At 44.2% G+C, this 22474-nt stretch overlaps 1 protein-coding gene across 1 annotated transcript in view; it reads left to right on the forward strand.

Annotated features, from left to right (window-relative positions):
- LOC138513548 (NADH-cytochrome b5 reductase 3-like) overlaps window positions 1-22474 on the forward strand; it is a 1142086-nt gene that overhangs the window by 268518 nt on the left and 851094 nt on the right. Inside the window, exon 3 of the mRNA XM_069628494.1 lies at window positions 21403-21475. Within this exon, the coding sequence (XP_069484595.1) occupies window positions 21403-21475 (73 nt within the window). The remainder of the gene's footprint in view (window positions 1-21402; window positions 21476-22474) is intronic.

The raw sequence follows: 22474 nt of genomic DNA on the forward strand, positions 1-22474 counted from the left end.
CAGAATATTAGATCTCCCTATCGCTTTCACGGTTTCTGAAGATAATGGTACATTGGGAAAACTTTTTAATCGAATAGTGGTTGTCCTGGCACAAATGTCCACCGAGCATGGAACAGATTGTACATTGACTTCACATTGACTATATGAACTATCTTGGTCTACAGGTATCGGGGACAGGCAATGAGGTCATAACTCGGGTTTAGTCAGAAGGGATCTTTCTCTGTTTGGGGCCGTAATGGCTCCTTCAGAATAAACCTGGGTGTACTAGTATTGTGACAGGGACCTGGCAGACTAATGTTAGAGCTCAGGAAGGCACCTGGCACATTAACCTTGGGGTTCATAAAGGGACCCTCTTCTTGTATTTGAGGGAAATTACTTCTTTGGGATCAGTAAGGGCATTAATTCTGTTCTGTACTCGCTCCTTGGTACCTGCCCAACACACAGCAGGCAAACCCATTGTGCCATTTTGCTGCATTTTTCATTGCATTTTTAGGGGGGGGTAGTATGTTTAATTTGAATTTTGGGAGTTCAGGAAGGGGTGGGGTAATTGAGGGGCGGGATAGCCCCCATAAAATGGCACCAAAAATTATTCAACAAGTTGGCCTCCTGTTAGTTGTTCTACATCTGACTTCTTGCAATAGTTAAATGACATAGGATCCACGTTTGTCCCTTCAGTCCCTGTTTTGTATTTGGGGCTCCCCTGTCCCTACCCCGACCTCAAAACATTTCCCTTCCCCCATATAGTGCTTGTCCTTGCCCTTGCAACTTATGCAATTGCAGAGCAATTAGCTGGTTTTCAATGTTCTTTCTTTTGTCCTGGCGCTTCCCAAAATGATTTGTTAACACCACTAGTTCTGACAACAGTTTATTTTGCCATCCTATACAGATTGTTTTTAGTTGCACTTATATTTGTGGTTGCAAGCCATGGTAAAAAAAAATGTGTGATTGCCTTCTGGGCTGTCTCATCAGGCTTTGCAGTGCTGGAATGTTGGGTGAACACTATGTTGGAATGTTGGGTGAACACTATTTTTAAGTGGTCCAAATCTGTTGGTTATTTTGCCCCGATCTGTCAATCGGGGACACACTTCAGATATAGCAATCAACATCCCTTATTCGATTTAATATCTTCAGGTTACAAAACGCATAAATACATCATCAACACATATCAAACCTAATATAATATCGATTACAAATGCACTGTTAAAAACATTTAATAAGCAAGCAGAAAACCATCTGGCTAAAAGGGGATTGATTAGCTGATTCCACATAATAGTAATCCCAGGAGTGGAAAACACTCAGTGTCAATATTGTAAGAATAGTGCTACTGTTGAAACACCTATGCATTTGATAACCAATTGTGAATCATTAAAGCAAATTAGAAGTGCCTTCTTGGAGGGGTTTGAATCGATGGGTGAAACCCTTAATCCAACAGAATGGTTGGATGGGTGTTAATAGGGAACAGACCTGATTGGTAATTGGTGTAATGAAAATGTTGGAATTTGTGCTACGACCAGTGTCTAGATAGGAGGAAATTAAGACAGTTTTTTAAGGACGTGCTGCTATGATGGATAAAGAATGACTATGGAAGGAATGTTCATGTTGTAATGTTAACGTTTTTTTTACATTGTTTTTACTTACAATATTTTTTGTTTGTTTGACTTTGAAACCAATAAAACATTTATAAAAAAAATAATAATAATAATAGTAATCAGAACCCTCATGTAACTGTTTTATCAGTGGATCACTCTTGACCTAAGCTTGATGAATATACTTGGCCACCTACAACAAGACATCTTGGTTCTCCGTTGATTTAAAGAACGAGAGAGCTGTGAGAGTATAACGAATACAATAGGTATTAAAAAGGGTTTTCTGATATTTTATCCTCAACTACTGCCTGCTGAGTTATTCCAGGAATCTGTGAATTTCTGAACCTTCAGACACCCCAACTGAAATTCAACGTAAAACACCCGTGCAAACATATGAGAAATTGACATCAAGGTAACTTTCAAAACCAAAGATAGATTTGCAGCCCAAATACTAGGCGCCAACACCAGGTTTGAGCAAGCATTGTTTTTTTAATTACTTTATTGTACATTTGGTTTGAAAAAGAAACCTTAAGCACATTTTAACACATCATCATTGCATTTTGTATACAATAGCCTACATTATTTATAAAAAAAAAATTGTTCAAATGTATTTAAAAAGTGAAGAACAAAGTCCAAACTGTTAAAAGGGTGGGGGGGAGGGGACAAACAAAAAAACAGAAGAGGTAAAAAGAAACAAGATTCTGACTGCCCAAGGATCAAGTTTAAAACGTCCAATCGGTGGTTTACTCCTTGTTGGGTCAAATGTGTTTAGACCGATTAGACGGCGACCAGAATGACTCGTAGCCAGACTGAGGTCAAGGAATTTATTTGCCTTCAATTTGTTTCAGGACTTCCTTCCAGATATGATAGGATTCTTCAGCGACGAGTGTGCTCCAAAAGTGGCCCAGTTCGACAGGATCAATGCAGCTCACCAAATCTTTGACTCTTCCAGTACCAGCGCTTTAAGGCCGGGCAGGCAGTTAGTAGATGACGTCCTGTTTCCGGTCGGACGGAGCATAGAGGACACGTGCACTCCTCCAATGGTGGATATATATAAAGCGTTTCAGGTCCTTAGAGCAATGTTTTTTTCAGATATGCCCCGGGAGTATCCGGTATAAAGGCCTGTTGAGAATATTTGCTGTATCTCTTTTTTTGAGAGAGATAATCGGTGTTTTTTATCCTGTCCCGTGCCTTTGTCTGTTTTTTTTTAGGATGGATTCCAAATCGGGCGAGCTGTACAAAGCAACATGGGGAGATGTAACTTTACTAGGTGGGAGGCTGCACATTGCACCAATTCTACTACAAATCTGTTATTGGTCTGGTCGGCCTTTACTTTTCCAATTTGTTTCAACAAATCGTTAGTGTAGACATATGATCATGTCCGTTTACAATGGCGAAAGGTTAGTTTGAGGTGCCAAATAGATTTTAAGCCATACTCCAATCTCAGGGCCTCGACTGGGACTGAGGGTGGAACATTAATGATAGAACGTAGAATTTTGCCCTCAATCTTATCCAACCATTCTACCTGTTTTAATGGAAGAACTTCTAAGCTGTATATCATACATGATCTAACATAGTTAGCAATTTCCGTTTTTACACAAGGTTTGTACTTACTCAAAATTTGAGAGGGATTATCCCACAAGCTTGCTAGGTCGCATACCAAGCCATTTCCTGACATGGCACAACCAAGGGATGGATGACACAACATGGGTGAGGTCCTCCCGATATTTACTTAAACCATCCCCCAAATCCTATACCAATAAAATACACATTTCAAGGCTAACACAAGGTCTGTTGGGCATTTGCTTTCACCACCTGGGCTATCCATGACCAGGTGTCCACGAAATGAATACTCAAATAATCGTAATGGGAGACCTGGTCGAGCGTTTCCCCATCCACACTTAAGTTAAGTGTAGAGTGCTTTAGATATCTCGGTCTGAAAGTCATACATTTTTTTTTGCTCACGTTTATTTCGATTTCTATTTATTTCTTTGCACCTTATGTAAAAAATCCCCAGCGACGCCGTAATCCCTATTGGGGTGGTCGAAAGTAAAACCGCATTATCTGCAATAAAAAGGGCAGGGATCTTTTCAAAACCTATGGGTCAAACATCGAAACAGTGTTCAGTCAACTCCTCAATAATACCATTAATATAAATGCTAAAAAGGAGGGGAGCTAGAACGCACCCTTGCCTTACTCCACATGCAACTCCTATGGACGTAGACACCTCTCCCAAAAGACCTCACCTAATGCCTGCCTGGTTTTCTGTATATAGAAGTTGCACAATATTCAGTAAATGGGCTGGGATGTTATTCTCTCTTAGGGCTTGGGACACTGTCAAAAGCAGTCTGCATGTCAACAAAGGCTGCCTAAAGCTGAGATTTCATCACAAACACGTGCTTTTGTACTATTAAAAAGAGCCTAAACCCTTGGTCCAATTTACTTAATCCAACATGGAACCCCGTCTGGAGGTTGGCTTTTCTGCCTCTTTGAATCCACCCGTCTATATGTTTTAATAGTGCTTTTGCAAAGGTCTTTCGAGCAGCCTGTAATAAAGATATTGGGCGGTAGTTGGCCGGGCACTCCCGGGGACATTTTTTATAACCTGGAATAATCTCTGCATTATGCCACGATTCAGTACCAAATTGGAAGCAACTAAAGCATTAAAATAGCGCATACAAATTGGACCCAAGACCGTATTCTCATCCTTAAACAGGTCAATTGGCACTTTGTCGGGGCCCGTCGCATTCCCCTTTTTTGTGATTTTAAAGCCTCATTGATTTCCCCCAGGGATGATCTACACCTCTGGTCATTCTGCACTGACTTAGAGCTGGCCCACATCAGCTATAATAGTGATCAACCTATTCCTAACCTGTTCCAGGACAATGCCTGGATATGTTGCAGGCAAATTACTGTATTCTACTAGTCTCTTACTGACCTCTGGAGATATAATCACCCCATGGACTGATTCATATCAACCCAGGTAGCGTTATAGCACTGAATTGCAGTGAGGATTTCTTTGATAAAATGCTGAGGCGCCTCCCTAGATTAAAGCGCTATAAAAAAACAAATTATTATTATAAATCATTATTTTGCCAAATTTTGCAAATCCCCTGGAGTCCAGGGAACTTAGAGGGACAGCAAATTAAGGTATTCTCCTTCTCTTGCTGCAACCCTTGGAACCTGCTCTTGGTCACAGACTGGGTATAGAAGGGTGGCAAAATGAGCATTGGAACAAATCTGGGACCTGTCTGCCATCCCATCAACTGAGGAAAAAGGGCCTCAAATACTCATTCCCGGCTGAATTGCTGAGTTGCTACTAGCGCTAACTGAGGTGGCACAGTGGGTGCCTGTGTGATTACCATGTCCAGGGCAGTCTCAGCCACAGTCTGATCCTCCAGGACCACTCGGCGCACATTAGTAAAGAAATTGATTCTATCTTCTGTTTCCTCATCCTGTTTATCATTGTGTTTCTCTTCTACTATTTCATGCTATATAAGGATGGGTGGCCTACCCATTTCCATTTCGCCTTGCTTGGAATATGCCCTTTTAATTGTCATCGATATCCTTCAATCTCCTACTCTTTGATGCATTCTGTCTAGTTGTTGCCTGATCCAAATGTAGCATTTTCCTTTTACTGTTGCAGGCTCACCTCCCCTTTTTTCTCTTCAAGAGTGCTTCTCAAAGCTACCAATTTGTCTAAATTTAAAGTAAAATCTAAAGGGAAGTGAGCATATTGATTGCCCTTTACCAACAGACAATTGCATGTAGTGCTATTCTAGTTGGCATAAATTAAATGAGCAAGTAGTGCTCCAGATAAGCTTTTGGGGTGGGAGTATTTTACTACCTGTTTTAAATGGTGAGAGTAAAGGATTTCAAGGGAGCAATACGTTTTCACCTTGCAGAGAGTAAAAAGTATGTGACATCCAGCCAACACGTGCAAATAAACTGTATGGAAATGATTCTCATGAGCCAGTGGTCCACGTTCTGACAGAAAAGCAGGTTTCTCTCACAGTTGTTTTGTTTTTTTAAAGTGTATTTTATTGGCATTTCAACATACAGTAACCATCCCTCGCCCCCCCCCCCCCCGTAACCCCTCACGAAACAACAGTAACCCCTGTGGACATCCAAAAAGCTCCTTCTTTCTCACAGAAACATCTATATCGAACCAGACCCAACAACCACAATCTCTGCAGGCACCAGATAGCACGAAGTCATGTTGAAGAAACGTCATGACCAAATCATACTCCACCAGTAATTTCTGACGTTCCCCCTGAATCGAGTAGGTCACCCATTCCAAGGCAACATGGTTCCAAACCTTGCCAATCCACTGGTGCTCTGCAGGGGCACTCTTCTGCTTCCATTTAATTTTTGTGCCACTAGCAACAGTGCCGCCTCATCAGATTCACATATTCTTTCCTTTGCGCTTTCTAAGGTAAATTCCTCAGGACCTTGCCAATTCCCAACATAGCCTCTCCATCACTACCCTGCATCTGAGAGCCTAATACTGTATTCATTGCTGGTATATCAAAAATACATATACATTTATTTATCAAAGCAAAATTAACAAAACTAACACAACACTAACTAGGAAACATATATACAGTAACTTATTGGCCTAAAGGAATATTACACTTTAATAAATTTGTTATGCGCAGCCATCAACCCTTAGGCTTAAGGGCGCAACAAAACAAGGACAACCCACAACAAGTAGGGTCATAGAGGCAGAAAATGAAGCAAATTCATAAGGCAGTTATGATCTCTTTAATTAGGCGAACAGGTCTTTAACTTCTTTTTGAATATTTCTGTTGACTCAGTGCATCGTAGCTGTAAAGGGAGGTCATTCCAAGCATTCAGGGCAATTGCAAAGAAGGCTCCTTTTAGAGACCTTCAGAGTTGTGCATCTTGGAATAGTTAAAAAGTTCTGATTGCTAGATCTTAATGGCCTGACGCAGGTTTTATCACTCAGAAGTTCTTGTAAGTAACAAGGCATTTTTCCATTTAAGCACTTCTGAGTGATGGTCAAGATACAAAAGAGAATTCTTGATTCGACTGGTAGCCAATGAAGAGCGCATCTTGCAGCCGTGACATGGTCTCTATGCCCAAACCTAATCACCACCCTTACTGCTCCATTTTGGGATACTTGTAGTTTATTACAGACAGCTTTATCAATGCCTATTAGTAGACTCGAGCAGTAATCAATTTTTGCCCCTATAATCGCTCTAGCGATGGTTTCTGCATTATCCTGCGAAATGAACGGTCTAAGGTGAGCAAGCAGCTTCATGTAATAGGCGCAGGAAGACATTAAGCTGCTTACATGTGACTTCATAGAGTTTTAACTTTTTTCATTGGGTTGACATTTGATGCGCCTAACTAGAAACTCTTATAGGTGGGGCCCAGTTTCTCTAACATGTGAGGTGAGCCAATCACCAGCAGTTCTGTTTTTTCTCTATTAAGTGCCAGCTTGTTGGAGATCATCCATGACTCAAATCAAAGAGTAGATCTTGTTGATCACTACAGTATCCAGGTCATAGTTGACATATTGCGTATCATCAGCGTAGTTTGTAAATGTCACACTCTTATTAGCCAATTTGGCAAATATGGGACGATAAATATGTTATATAAACAAGGCGATGTGCATGCACCCTGTGGTACACCGAGGTCAACATTAATGGGGGCCGATTCAGCCTCCCTGAAAAAGACCCTATTTTCTCGGTTACTGAGAAATGAGCTGATCCAATGTACTGCTAGGGGGGAGGAATTAGCCACCTGCTTCAGCCTGGTGGACATGATGGAATGGTCCATCAGGTTGAAAGCGGCCGAAAGATCGTGCAACATCAACAGGGAGGCTTCATTTTTGTCCATGCATGCTAAGAGCTTAGCTTTGGGCCCTAAGAGAGACGTTTCTGTTACGAAACCCACACGAAAACCTGACTGGTCGTCATTTAAGACTGGATGAGCTTTTAAATGCTCAGCTATTTGTCCATAAACCACACAGTCCAGGATTTTAAGAAGAAAATTATTATTATAGGTTTGTAGTTTATGGGTTATTCCACTGCCAGACTGTTTTTTTCAGGATAGGCATTACCCAGGCATCTTTCAGGTCTTGGGGAATACACCCTGTTTCCAATGAGGCATTGATAAACTTGCAGAACGCAATTAAAGGTGTTGGGGGCGGGGGGGCAGGTTTTAATCATCATGGCCGTGTGGACGTTGTTTTTGCATTTAGTAGTTTTAAGTTCATCGATTATGGAAGCCAATTCAGTTACAGTGATGGGGGAGAAGTTAAAGACAGGAATAGAGGGGTATCTTACGTAAGCTTCATGTATTCCAGCAGCGCTTTTTCTCTTTTGTAGAAATATCCTTTTGAATATTATGGAGCTAATCTTGCATAAAATTGCACCAATCATTTTGTCTTTGTTAATAAATTCACGTGACTTGTACATTCCTGCTCCTTTAAAAGTTTAAAAAGTTCCTTAGAGTCTGATTGGGCGTGTTTTATCCTATTATTGAATGAGTTTTTTTTCCCGCATCAATAATGGCTGCTCTATACTTTTTAGCTGCTGTCCTATACTCTATTAAGGAGTTCTGAGATCTGTTAGATTTCCAAGCATGAAAGAGTCTAAGGGTTAAAAGATTTTAAACCTTGTAGTCAGGGGAGAGCCATGAGAACACAGATTAGAGATTCACAACCTGCAAGGAAAGTACGAATATACTTTAGGCAGTCCTTCAACATTTCAAACACCAACTAATAGGCAGTCCAGTCCCTACAATGAGTGGTGCCTTAAGCTCAAAAGTACATTCAGTGCCCGAGCATGCGATTGTGCAGTTAAGTGCAAAACAGGGTCTCTTCAAGGGGCTGTGGCGACTCGGGATGGTGGGTGAGGTGATGAAAAATAAGGTCACCCTATTCGAGGAGGGTTTCCACAAGAGGGCAGAGCGATTTCCAAGAATCGGGAAAAGCTTAGTAACACAGTCTATCTACACAAAGGAGAGTGACCCTTGGGGGACACTCGTGCGTAAAAAGTCTATGGATGCGCCAGGGGCCACCGGCAAGGGTTGCAAATGCTTACTGACCCTCTGCGCACTCCCGACCAAACTTTGCCAGTCAAGTCCAGTTTGTTCGTAGGTTCGAATACCACAGTTGCGCATCCCTGCGGCTTTCAGGGACTGTGTTCTGGGACGTCTGTCCGTGGCGGGACAGTGGCGATTTCTCCGCTCCTGGTGGAGGAATTGGGCCATTTCCACTGCAGCTCATCATAGGGCACGGGGGAGTTGAGGGGGCACAGCAGCAAGGCTTCCACGAAGATCGTCACCACAGCTGGACAACACAGGGTCCGCGTATGCTCGGGTTCAGGCGTACTCTCCTAATTCCAGACCTAGGAATGCTAGGTGTACGAAACTCAACGGGAGAGTGCCTTATACCCAGAGCCTACAGCCTCCAAAGGCTTAAGTCGAAACTCAAGATGGCGGCTGTTCCAGGGCAAAGATCCCATACAGGCTGGTCAGTTCACTGGGCGGTCCAGGAATGCTTCGAGCAGGCTCGTTTGCAGGTTAAGCAGGAGGTGCCAAGAATAGTTAGTCCCACTATTCCAATGGGTTGAAGCGCCTCTTCAGGCCTTCGAGGTTCAATCAGAAACAGGGGCTCCGACGGGACAACAGCGGGGGTCAGGGTGCCAAACCTACCAGCGGTTCCACAGATCATCTGCTTCGGTTCATAATACTTGGCTCCTTTACTAAGTTCGGTGTGAACTCAGAAGATGGACCTGTAATGAGAATGGCATGCCTTCTCTTATCCAAAGTCTCCTTCGCGCCAAAACGAAGAGAAACCAATAAGAGATCTGCTCACATTCAGCAAGCCCAGACGTGGACCAATCACGGACCACGGTGGTTCCAGTCATCCCAGCACACCAGACACCCTGGCACCCATGATGTGTATTTGAACTAGACAGCTCCAGCCCACATCCTGAAGGCACAAACACAAGGCATGCAGAAGTCGCAAAAGCTTTGGTTTGCGCGGGGGTCTGCATGACCAAATAAGGAATTTCCTGGGTCTGCTCGACCTGGGGAAGGCAAAGGGACAAAATGGCCAAAGGACAGAACAAAGGACCTCGTGGCAAAGCCATTTTAGGCACTGGCCACTATCCTGGGCCAAGCATGGCTTGGACCATAGAAAAGAGTCAAAATGCTTTAAAAGTAACAGCTGCCACTAGCTCTGTCCTGGACACACTTGTACATTCACATAAATCCCTAGAGAGTGTCTAGGGTCTGAAAAATCAAAGAGACCCCACTGTACTGGAAGGTACATTGTGCACTGGTAAAATGCTGCTAAGAAATAGCAACAAAGTGAAAGACTAAGGGAAACAAAGTCTCCCAGTACTGATAGTCTGAAGGGCATGTCAGTTTCCTCTTACCAAAATAAGCAAAAGCTCAGCGAGTACAAGGCTGGGCTCCACTGGCAAATGTCAGGCTATGATGGTCAGACAACAGCAAAAAGTTGGTTTTCACAACTGGGGGGAAAATAACCCATTAATGGAAATCTTTCCTAACCGTGCTTCACAGCTGAAGTCAGTGGACAGAGAAGAGAGTGGAAAGAATTAGAATATCTTGTTGACTATGTACTAATTATGTTACTGGGAACCCTGGGCATTTGTTAACTGGGTGCAGCTCACTGAATGATATCAGAAGGACACCGTTTGCGGCATATGGTGGTGTAAAGGCTATGAACATTGAAGCTGGCTGCCTTTGGTATAGGTTTATGATGACTGGTGAAGATGCACTGATTATCTACTGTTTGACCAAAATGTGGCTTGAAATTGAGAAACATCTATTCTTGCTATGATGTAGGGATTATATTGTCAAGATATTACTATGTGATTCACTGGCATTAGATTGATATTAATTGGGGGGCGTGGCTAAGCAGCCATGTAGTAGGACGTGTCTGAGTGCAGCTGCTCCTGTTGATCCGACGTTGATCTGTGAAAATGCGTGCAAAGTGACTTACATGCTCCGTGAATGCTGGTGTATGCGTTGGAACATGAGCCCTGCAGCTGCTGGAAGAAACAAGCCCATCGAGCGCAGCGTTCGGTTGATATGGACCTTTGATCGTGCAGCCCTGGAGACGCTGATGTACCCAAAATGGCAGACAACAAAGCCTTGGCCACTATAACGTTCGGGCTGGATTGTGGACACTGAGCGGTCCCTCGCTGGGTGCCCGCTGGCGTTGGTGCGGTCCCCGAGGCGGTGCTTTGTCATTGGGCGAATTGTCAGGCAGCGCAGCGGGATTGCAATCCCGTGAACGGAGGATTAGGAGGCGAGGTGGTTGCCTCCATTGCACTTCTACGGAGGACTGGAGGTGCGGCATGGAGGTAATCTTGCGCCATCGGGCAGGATTGGAAGAAGCAGTGAGCTGGGCCATCCCCGCTGGGAGTGTGCGGCTGGAGGCGGATGCAGGGCGCAGGCGAACCGTAGCTTGCAATCGTATTGTGACAAATGACTGCCGAAATTAACATTGTAGCGAAGTCGGCTGCCGAGCGGAGTGGACGCATACGCGAACGTTGGAGGTTCTTTAACGCTACCTCTTGAGGCAGCGGCCCAGCCGAAAAGCTGCGGAGCAGAATTGAAGTTTAAACATGTAACGGAGCGCAGGTGATGGAGGCCACAGCACGAATCGGGGCGGAGGCAGCTGAAGCGGAGGATCGGGGTGCGGAGATGGCGCTCTGCATGGGAAAGGAGGATGGAGCGGTGGGCCGGGCTCTGAAGAGCTGGGGAAACGGCGAATACTGTGGCATTCGCTTGACTCCGACGGGGTTCCGGTACCCCGTGCGGTGCGGGTGAGCCCAGTGGGGGCTTCGTGCAGCGCCTCAGGCCACCATACAAGATTTGTGAGGACCCGCGGCACATGAGAAACGGCGCGGGTCCTGCCACATATAAACTGTTACAACATAAAGGCGCTGGGGCGACACGTAGCTGATACACTGTGGCGCATGGCTGATAATAATGAGATGCTGCCTGCGTGTGGCGTCGCTCCCAGCCAAAAGCCACTGCCGGGCTGAAACAGATGCTGGGGAAACATTGTTGCATCCCTGTATGTGAAACTTTGGAAGGGATACCGTGCCCACGTGAATACAGAGCAGAGAACTGGAGCTTCATTGGAAGAGCTGATTACACACACAGAGAGTAAATAATAGACGCCTTTGGCCTGCAGGGGAACTTAAAGCCCTAATAGACATACAGCTTTAACGAAGGGTAGCTGGGTGCTGTGTCCCTGTAGGAAAACTGAGACACTGTGGCGCCTGCGTGCACTGGACGCCTGCCCCGTACTGCGAAGGGGCCTGGGTACCATAACACTACGAAAAGCAGGGGGGCGCCTATAACCTGCGTGAGGAGACGGCTAGTGCACCCGGGCACTGCCAGACTAGTGGACGAACACAAAGTGGCTGTGCTCCAGAAGCGGAAGCTGGAGGGCGCAAAAGGCGCAATTGCGCCATAAAGCAGACGTGCTGACGGACACATGGGAGGACACAACCCAATCGAGGGGACCGCTCGGTGCTTGTAGGCCACAAGAGGGTACCCTGAAATATTAATCGAAAATCAAGAGCAAAGCGGCTGCATCGAGTGGCGGGCTTGCTGTGCCGAGTACGGAGTGACAAAGGACACTCGCCCTGGGTCACAGGATGTCTGGGAGAAGGATCAAGAGTAAGAGCAGGCAGCCTACGATGGATGTGTTTGCCAAGACGCAGCAGTCTCCAGCTACATCGGTGCTGGTGGGCGCAAGTGGGCGTATGGAAAGCCCAACTGGAACTGAAAACCATCAGATCTTGGCAGCCATAACAGAACTAAAAGACTCCTGGGGGATAACAATGGTGGACTTACGGACCTCCTTGGAGGCTAAGATCGACGCGGTGGGGATAGATGTCAACTTGCTGCGGCAGGATGTCAGGGCGCTGGCAGACAGAACAAGCAGCCTGGAAAGTGCTGTTAAAACCAACACAACCACCAGCACTGACAATGCAAGGGAAGTCCACATACTAAAACAGCAAGTGGCTAACTTGGAGAACCGTGCAGAGGAGGCGGAAGGGAGAGCTAGAAGGAACAACATTCGAGTGGTCGGTCTGCCGGAAGGAGAAGAAGGCCAATACCCCACCGACTATGTGGAGAACATGATCCTGCAGGAAATGGGAGCTGATAACTCTCGCAGGGATTCACGGTGGATCGGGCACATAGAGCCCTCACGAGAAAACCGAAGCCTGGAGCACCTCCCCGCGCAATAATTGCCAAGATTCTGAACTATAAAGACCGTGAAAAGATCCTGGAGTATTTCAGGAAAGGGGAAACGATAGACAGAGCCTCGGCTACAACCACAGCTTACCCGGATTATACAATGCTGGTCCAGAGGTATAGCTATGTGGCGGTGAAGAGACGGCTGCGCGCGGCTGGCATTAAATATATGCTCCTGTACCCCGCGAGACTAAAAGTGCTACTTAAGAGCCTAATGTTTTTCTTGGCACCCCAGAGGAGGCTGATGCATGGCTGGACCTACAGGGCTGCCCGGAACAGGATGCTGCACAGGCCAAAAAGAATGAGATAAATGGCTGAGGCGATTCATACAGGCTGGTCTGGCATGCTGTGAGGTACCCTAGCGGACGCTCGGCCGGAACTTTGACAGATGTGGAAAGGTGGGTGGTGCGGATGCTGGGTTTGGATACCCTTGATTCCATTGAGCGGCATTGGACTAGAATATAGAGCTTTGATTATGTAGACAAATTGGACAATAGCATGTGGTTAAGTATAATGAACAGGAGCGGCGGAACACAGGCACCCTACCCCCCAAATAGTGGTAGTGGTAGTAGTAGTAGGTTAGCCATTAGGGGTACCTCACCCTGCTGGGCTTCGAGTACAGGTTATCGCCAGAAAGTGCTAGATGCATGGGAGCCTGAGATCCAGGGATGGAGCTGGACAATTGTTGGGAGGGGGGGGGGTGAAGTTGGGGTTGTTGGGGAAGGGATGGGCTGGGGGGGAGGCAAGTTGTGGGGAGTTTGTATTTAAACAAGAGCCTATGCAGACTACGGAAAGGGAACTGTTTTTGTGTGAGCGGGGAGGATTGGCCTGATGCAAGAAGGGGAAATATTGATGAACAATGGGGGAGCTTAGGATAATAACGTGCAATGTCAGAGGACTTAACAGTTATTTGAAGAGGAAACGCATCTGACACAAGAGAAAGTAGATCTAATTGGGAAAAAATGGAAAGGTATTGTGGTGGGCTCATCATACTCTGCCTATGCTAGGGGAGTGCTTGTTTGGGTGGCGCCGCATGTCCCTTTTAAGCTAATTGAGGAAGTGGTGGCGACAGACGGGAGGATGGTCATATTGAAGGGGTTGATAGAGAATAAAGAAATATGTACTGTGAATACGTATGCCCCTAAGCAAAACACGGCGGCATACTTCAGAACTCTGTGCACTACCATGGGTGCGTGTGTGGACAGGGCGGTGATTTGGGGTGGGGATTTCAATTGTGTAATAAATCCTAAAATAGACAGGTCCGATGATAAGGTTGACAGGCCCAACCCGGCGGCCAGAATATTGCGGACGCTGCTAGATGATTTCGGCCTGGTAGACTTTTGGAGAACAAAACATCCCGATGATAGACAATACTCACATTATTCGGCCCCGCAGCAGCTGCACACAAGACTCGACTATGTCTTCGCCACTCCAGATGTGATGACAGAGAGCAACCTTATAGAATATAAAGCGAGGGTCCTCTCGGATCACTCGCCCTTGATCCTCGGTTGGCAATATTGCCCCCTCCCCCCCCCCCCGAGAGCGCGGATTCCAACGTGGCGCCTACGTGCAGAGGCACTCAGGGACCCAATCTTCAGGGAGGACATGAGGGATGAGATTATTAAATATTTTGAGGTTGATGCTGGCAGTGTTGACTCGGCAGGGACACTATGGGAGGCCTTTAAGGCCTTTAAGGTAGTGATGCAAGGGGTTGCCATATCCAAGTCAAGGGGATTGCAGGGTGGAATAATAGCTGATTTAAATAGAGCAGAGGAGGAATTGGAAAGTGCACTGGGAAGAGGAAATGCAGATATGGAGCTAGTACTTAAATTAAAGCAGCAGTGCGCGGAACTCTGGGAGAGGCTCTGCAATCTCAATTATAAAAAATACATAGAGAGACAGCATGCAGGGGGTGATAAAACGGGCCGGCTTCTAGCTTGGTTATACAAGAATGAAACTCCTAGACCCCCGATCAGGACTATAACTAGAGAGGATGGTGAGGTAGATGATACTCAAGAAGGAGTCAACAAGGAGTTTGCGGACTATTATAAGGCGTTATATGAAGATAGTGAGAGGAGCAGCCCGGAAGAGATAGCTGAAACACTAGAAGATATAGGACTGCCCAAGATAAGTGAAGAAGAGAGGGAAGAGCTTGACGCACCAATTACTTTGCAGGAATTGGAAGAGGTAGTGAAGCAGTTGCCCACTCGCAAAACTCCAGGTGCAGACGGGTTCCCTAGTGAATTCTATACATTTTATAGGGTGGAGGTGCTCCCCTTTATGCTAGAAATGCTTAACGAAGCATTTGAGGTAGGACGGCTGCCGGAGTCGCTCAGAGAAGCGATTATAGTACCGCTCCCCAACCCCAATAAACCAGTGCATAGTTGTGGCTCCTATAGGCCCTTATCGATGCTGAACTAGGACAGTAAGATACTGACAGCTGTCTTGGCTAACAGATTGCGGAGAGTGATTGGCAAATTAATTCATCCAGATCAAACGGGCTATGTCCCAAGTAGGAACATAACTCATAACCACAGGAGACTCCATCGGGTGGTTGAATGGGGGTGTAGCATTGAAGGCGAAATGGCGATTGTGCCACTAGACGCAGTTAAAGCTTTCGTCTCGGTTAAGTGGCCATGGCTGTTGGCGGCACTGGGGGGGATATGGAGTAGGTCCGGGTTATATTAGATGGGCTAAGATGCTATACAGTGAACCGTTGGCCAGAGTTCGAACGGGGTCAGTAATATCTGAGAGATGGCAACTTAGCAGAGGCACTAGACAGGGGTGCCCCTGGTTCCCGATGCTTTATATTCTAGCCCTAGAGCCCCTAGCAACATACCTCAGGCAACAATATGATATGATAGGGATTGAGGTGGGAGGAGAGCGACACTTGATATCCTTGTATGCAGACGATTTGCTATTAAATCTTAAATACCCAGAAGAAAATCTCCAATACATTTTGGAAGTGATGGAGAGGTATGCTAGGCTGTCCGGCATAGCGATGAACCCCCAGAAATCCAGCATATTCCCGCTAGGTGGTTATATGGGAACCCCTGTAGAAAGGTTGCCGGTGCTACAAATACCATGGGCGGTGAGTTCTTTTCGTTACCTCGGGATAGTCTGTACCACACGACGGAAGAGGAACATAAGTGTAACACCGAGATGGCCTTTGAGAAAATCAGGAAGAGTATGGGGTTTTGGGAGAAGTTGCCCCTAGCAATGATGGGACGAGGGGCAATGCTTAAGATGGTGGTTCTACCTAGGCTTTTACATTACTTTAGTAATATTCCATATATGATACCTAAGAAGTTCTTTGTTAAGCTGAATAGTATGTGTAGAGACTTCCTATGGCATGGCACCGGGAACACAGTGGCGTTATGGAAGTTGCAGAACTTCTACGAAAAAGGTGGTATTAAACTGCCTAATTTTGAGGCTTATTATGTAGCGGGTCAACTACAATATGTGGCCAAGTGGCTCTCTGACGAAGAGACCCCTGAACATAGGTTGTTTGGGCAGAACTGTACTCCATTTTACTTAAAAGGAAATTATTTGGTTGCCCGAGTCAGAAATGAAAGAGCGCCCTGGGATGATGATAACTGGGTGGAAAATGTGGCGTAGAGCTTGCCGGATGATGGGAGACCCTGCCCCGTGCTCCCCGCAGATACCGTTGGTTGCACTGGCGGGAGGGGATAAGCAGTTGAGGGTGATTATCAGAACCTACTGGGAATCAGTGCGGCTGGTCACGCTGGAGGACATTTGGCAAGAAGGGACTATAAGGGATTTTGGAGAACTTGGGGAAGTAGCAGGATTGCATACAGGTCAATATGTTACGTATCACAGATTGGTGCAGAAGATTCGTAAAACATGGCCTGAAACAATTTTGACAGAGGAACCAGATGCTATTATTGGGGCAATATATGACATATTGGAGGGGGGGGGCATGAGATCTCTAGATTTATATGAGATGGTGATGTCTAAGGTTGGGAAGGAATTAGTACATTTAAGATAGGAATCGGAAGCGGGAGCCCCTATGGAGGATGGGATGTGGGAATGTGCCTTGGGATACCATAAGAAAGTGTCACATAATGCCAGATTAAAACAAATAGTTATATATAACGCACAGGGCATACATGACCCCTCTGAGGATATCTAAGTTTAAAAACGTGGGGCGCCATGTAGGGGTGTCACGGTATTAGTTTTATGACGGTACAATAACCTTCTTGCCAAATGACGGTATATCATGGTTATCGCGGTATAGCAGGTGGAGTTAACTAATCTTAACAAATATTTTCTAAAAGGTCATAAATTGTCAGATTTATCATCGCAAACAAAACCATGCACCCAGGGCCAGAATTGGGCTTTTCAACATACTTTCCACTGAAATGCCACCCCTTGCTTGCACCAAACACAAACGCACGTGTGGAGAGGAGGGGGAGGTGGGGCCCTGCTGCGACTGGCAATGCAAACTGAATAGCTTTTCTTAAGTGGTCATTTAGGCTTTTAGCTCCCCCACTGGCTACTGGTGAAGATGAACATGTTGCCATATTGATAATCTGCATGCTACAGATCAATGGAGTCTGATGGTAGTATACGCTTGTGCGCATACACACACACACGCACACGCACTCTCTCTACGTTACAGCCTTTAGTTTACTTCTGGGCCAAAAGGTGTTCAGCAGGGAATACCCACAGAGATGATTACATTTTGCAGTGTGACTTATTATATGTAAATTCAATGATAGAACCAGGGAAATCCGCCATTGCCATATGTTTAGAAAACATTATCCATTATAAATATATAAACCCCAAAGCTGCCAACCCAAAGTCCCGGGAGGATAGCTCGGCGGCAACGTGCGTGCCTTGGAAGCAAGACGACACAAAGCAACACAGGATCGATCCCTGGGTCCGCGCTTAGAAACCTCTGGGTGTTTATGCACGTTATAAATACGCAACTAAGACAAAAACAATTACGCAACAAAATAAACAAAAACAATTTCTTTAACAGCGCCTCGATGCCCTGGGGCTGTGTGAGCGCTTTAAAAAAAAATGTAAATAAAAAAAAGTAAACCCCTTTCCTCCTTGGCACTGTATTTATTCTTCCTATTGCTAACATGTTGATTTTGTGTCAGGCACGTGTGGCTTATGGAATGGCATTAAAAACTGCTCAAACTGAAACTACTTGGCAGACGGCACATCCAACAGTGCAAGACCAAGACTGCGCAGAACTTGCTTACTTGCTCAGATTGAAAAGCACACTTAACGGTATGAACGGTATACCGGTATAAACAATGTGACGGTTATTATTGTTCAATTAAGTGGTTCACGGTATCTTTAACGGTATACCGTAATACCGTTACAACCCTAGCGCCATGCGTGTCCTAAGTGCGATGAGGAAGACGCCGACATGATACATATGTTTTGGGCATGCCCGGTAATTGAATGCTTCTGGGGGGAAGTAGCGCAGAAACTAGAGGAAAAAGGGGTCACGCTCGCCATAGATGCAGTCTGGGCCTGCTTGTTGGGTGGTTTCCCCAAATCACCGAAATTTAAACATGTCGGTAAATTGAAAGATTTGGCATATGTGCTTGCCAAACGAAGGATAGCCATGGGGTGGAAGAAGTGTCACAAACCACTGGTGGAGGTGTGGTGGAAAGACTTACAGAAATGGGCGGAGGCTGAAACGATGGTATGGCAGGAGGCGAGCAGCATGAGTGGGGAGGAAGAAATGGGCTCCCTGATGGCATGGAAATCATTGATGGCGGAAATGTTCGGAGTAGCATCGGACCCAATGGAATCCGAGGGCAGCGAAACTCTGCCACACGAAGCAGATATTGAATGTGAAGAACAAACAGGCTCATAAAGGGGGGTAGGGTTGGGAGAGCAGTGACTAAAAACTATGTGTTTATTGGTATTGTGATAAATTGCACTGCAAGTTTGGTTTGTATTGTTGTTTGGTTGTATAAAATTAATAAAGAAATAAATAAAAAATAGATTGATATTGGGCTGGCAGTTATGAAATTTCTACTGGGAAATTCTACTAACCCATACTTTTTATGTGTGAAATACTGTGAATAGCAGTTTTAATTTTTGGTTTCTTTTATATAATTGCTTGTGTCCAGATTGTGACTGTTGTTTTCTCAAAAGTATGTATGAAAGGTCTTTAATTAGCATTATATTAATATTTTATTTAAAACATATTAATTAGAGTGTTAGTTAAATTGTAAGAGTAAAACTGATTTGCCTACATGTCTAAACTTGAAAATGAATAGAACAGATTAGCAACAACACAGTCAGGCCTCAATGTATTATTACATTTGTAGAAAACATTCTCCCAATTAATTTGAATGAACACACAACATATAGGCATCTTGATGGTAAATGCAACAACGCAGGAACTCCGAAAAATACGTGTGTGCAGTGCAACCACATATTCATTTAAAGTATGTTTGTTACAAAGGATACTTCCAAATGGTAACTCAGTTTTCCATCCTATTACTGGTAGGACTCTAACATGCTAGGAAAATAAATATGCGTGCATAATGCTACTCTCCATGACACAAAACACAGCAGAAGTGGAACAAAATAAACGATTCAGTATCGCGCTGTGTGCCGTTTCTTTCTAAAAAGGTTAAATGCAGACAGCTTAGAGAGAAAATGTCTTGTTTTCAGACTGCTTTTTTACAGCATGCAATTTCATCCAGGCAGTTAACAATCAAGATATTCTGGTTTCTGTCTATTGACCTGACCTTTGCGCAGCCCTATGTTCTCAACTAATGCGTAAATCATCCACACAGAAATACAAAAGGGCTATATTTACAATATTTTAATGCGTAAAAATTCCTTTTGGTGAGGCGTCCACTTGCTTGGACTGTCCTTTGCCCATGTCTGTCCCTTGTTTAAGTATCACAAATACAATTTCATTTACCCCGTACTATTTTTATTGTGACTTAATCTTTACAGTCCTGACAAGGGAGCGTGTTTTTACAGAGACTCCGTTAAGTGGTCCTGAAAGAGCTATGGGGGGACACACTCTCTGAACTTGCGCTTTGAAGACAAATCTGTTGTATAAAGCGATTTACAAATGCTCAATAAATACATTAAATAAATAAATCTGTCCTTATTTAACTAAGCTACCATTTTATTTCCTGTACCTGGCGTTTTGTCCCATTTTGCCTTTCCCTTTTGTATCAATAAATGTTTCAGTGCACCCCAAAGTGTAGCAGAGCAACAAACCTTTACCAGACCACAAAAACAGAGTTTAACGGAGAAACTCTTACCAGACACGAACGACTTAAAACCAAAATTGTCAATACTTTGGCAGATTTATAGCAGGACACAACAAGTATATTCCCAGAATCATGATAATAAAATAGGGAAAAACAAACTGCAACATCTCTCCATGTATTAGTTGTTGTGTGGAAATAAACTACCTTTCTCATCTAGTAAGAGTGGTGGACCTGCAGAGTGAGCCCACTCATTAAAACTGGGGTGCTAGCTAGGCTCTCTAATTTGTTTATTTGGCCAAACTTGTGAAGTTATTTCTTTGCCGCAAAGGCTTGTGCCCATTGTAACACTGCCAAACAATGGTTCAGGAGCGTGAAATAATGGTCCTCTATCGTTCTGTATATCTAATGGTCTTAAGCCGTGGAAAAACATATTTGTAAGAGCATACTCTGTTGTGTATGAATTTCCTTAGAAGTCATTAGCAACTATTTTCCTTCCTGAATGTTGTATCCTACTACTGTAATTATATAACAGAGAATTATGAAATTCATTATCCACAATTGTGATACCACAGCAGGCGACTACAGTAGTTCTCTGCCAGTTTATTGTCTTTATCTTCCTTTTTGGGTTGCTGTGGCATGAATGAAAGCAATAACCTGTTTTTTCCTTTCTAATTTGTAAATAGTTCCCTCATTCCTTCTGGTGTACATGCTCTACAATGCTCATCACTTAGACATGCCATGGGGGCATACACAACCTAGACTTCTATATGGGTCGATTTTAACTACAACTTGTATTGTACCTTGGAGTTCCAAGTGACATTATAGATCACTCAAACATTGTTCTGGTCTTGAATGTCACTCAGAAGCCCTCTTTCATATCTTAATTCAAGTGGTCTCATTCTTCATTTATGTTAATCCCAATCGATTACTATCACTTCCCTTATTGCGGTACATTCAGCACATTTGTGATTTTACCATTGTCACATTCACACCACTTCTCATTTTGTTTGCAAGTTTATATGTTGTTGTAGTTTTATAGGTTCTGTGAATGAAGAGCCATCTAAAGATTAGATTTTTTTTATCCCAAGCTCCAATTCAATGAACATACATTTAGAAGGGGTGCGGGAAATTCACCAGCTCCACATCTGTCGGTCATTTGTCATTGGCCCATTTTAAAAACCAAGTAAAACGTTTTATTCAAATCACATATACCTTATTTTACATGATGCCAAGGTTGAATGTGTAAAATGTCCCCATTCATGCCTTTCTGAAATGTTTAATTTTGCTAACTGCGTTCTCTTACATTGCAGCATGTAAGTCATGACACAAGAAAATTCCGATTTGCCCTTCCATCTCGAGAACATGTCCTGGGTCTGCCAATAGGTACGTTTTAGAAATGAGTATTTCCTAATTTAAAAAATAATTCCTGAATAAATATGTTTTGTTTTAAGCACTTCCGTCAACATTCTTTGCCATCAAATTAGTGTCCTTAATTGCATTACCTAGGAGTGTTCATGCTGACAATTTAGCCCTGTTTGGATACCTGTCATTCTGTCCGATATGTTTATGCAGTAATATCAAACATCTCTGATTCAGTTAACTAGATGGTGTAATGAATCATGGAATTCAGTTATTTCTCCCCATGAGGGTGGAGCGTTTCCTTGTGAGGCTAGGGAGGTGAGCCCACTATACGATACCCTCCTTAGGGGTAGTGACAAGCTGAACCTCACTACGAAAGACTCCTCTTAGCACACATGGTCTTACAACTATACAGAGTAGGGGAAGATTTAGGATTATTTTTACATTTTTACCATTTTGGCCTGATAGTTTCAATGAGAGGATGAATAGAAGACATGTTACTTAGCCACTCTGATGGGAGAGATTTAGAATTCTTACCACCCTACTTATAAAAAGCTATTCTACAAGTAAACGAGCCTAGTGTCACTTAGGCTACTGAAACCGCTATGAATTTTGCAGAGGCCAATCGTCATATATGACAACTCAATAAAGTTGAAGAACCCAAAAGAGACGCAAGGGGGTTTTATCGCTTCCTTCCTTTAGTAAGTAAAGATAAAATACAAGATAGTTCTTACAAAACCCCTAGTGAAAGAATAATTTAAGGGGGAGAGAAGGCCAAATATAGTTGAAGAAAGTGGTGATCTAAAAACTGAAGAGGAATCAATCCAAAAGCCCACCTCATTAGTTATTTTTTTCCATGTTCACAGCCTGGACATCTAGCCCGACATTGTCCTTCTAACAAAAAGGAAATGCCAATGGAAATTTTCAAAATGGTGGGGCAGGATTGGGAGGAGGATGCGTTAGACCAGGAAGAAGTAGATGTTACTAGTAACTTGTGTGTTGCTAGGAATACCTTTAAAACAC

This window comes from Ambystoma mexicanum, chromosome 12 (assembly GCF_040938575.1).
Source record: "Ambystoma mexicanum isolate Mex_15411 chromosome 12, UKY_AmexF1_1, whole genome shotgun sequence".
Classification (NCBI taxonomy): Eukaryota; Metazoa; Chordata; class Amphibia; order Caudata; family Ambystomatidae; genus Ambystoma; species Ambystoma mexicanum.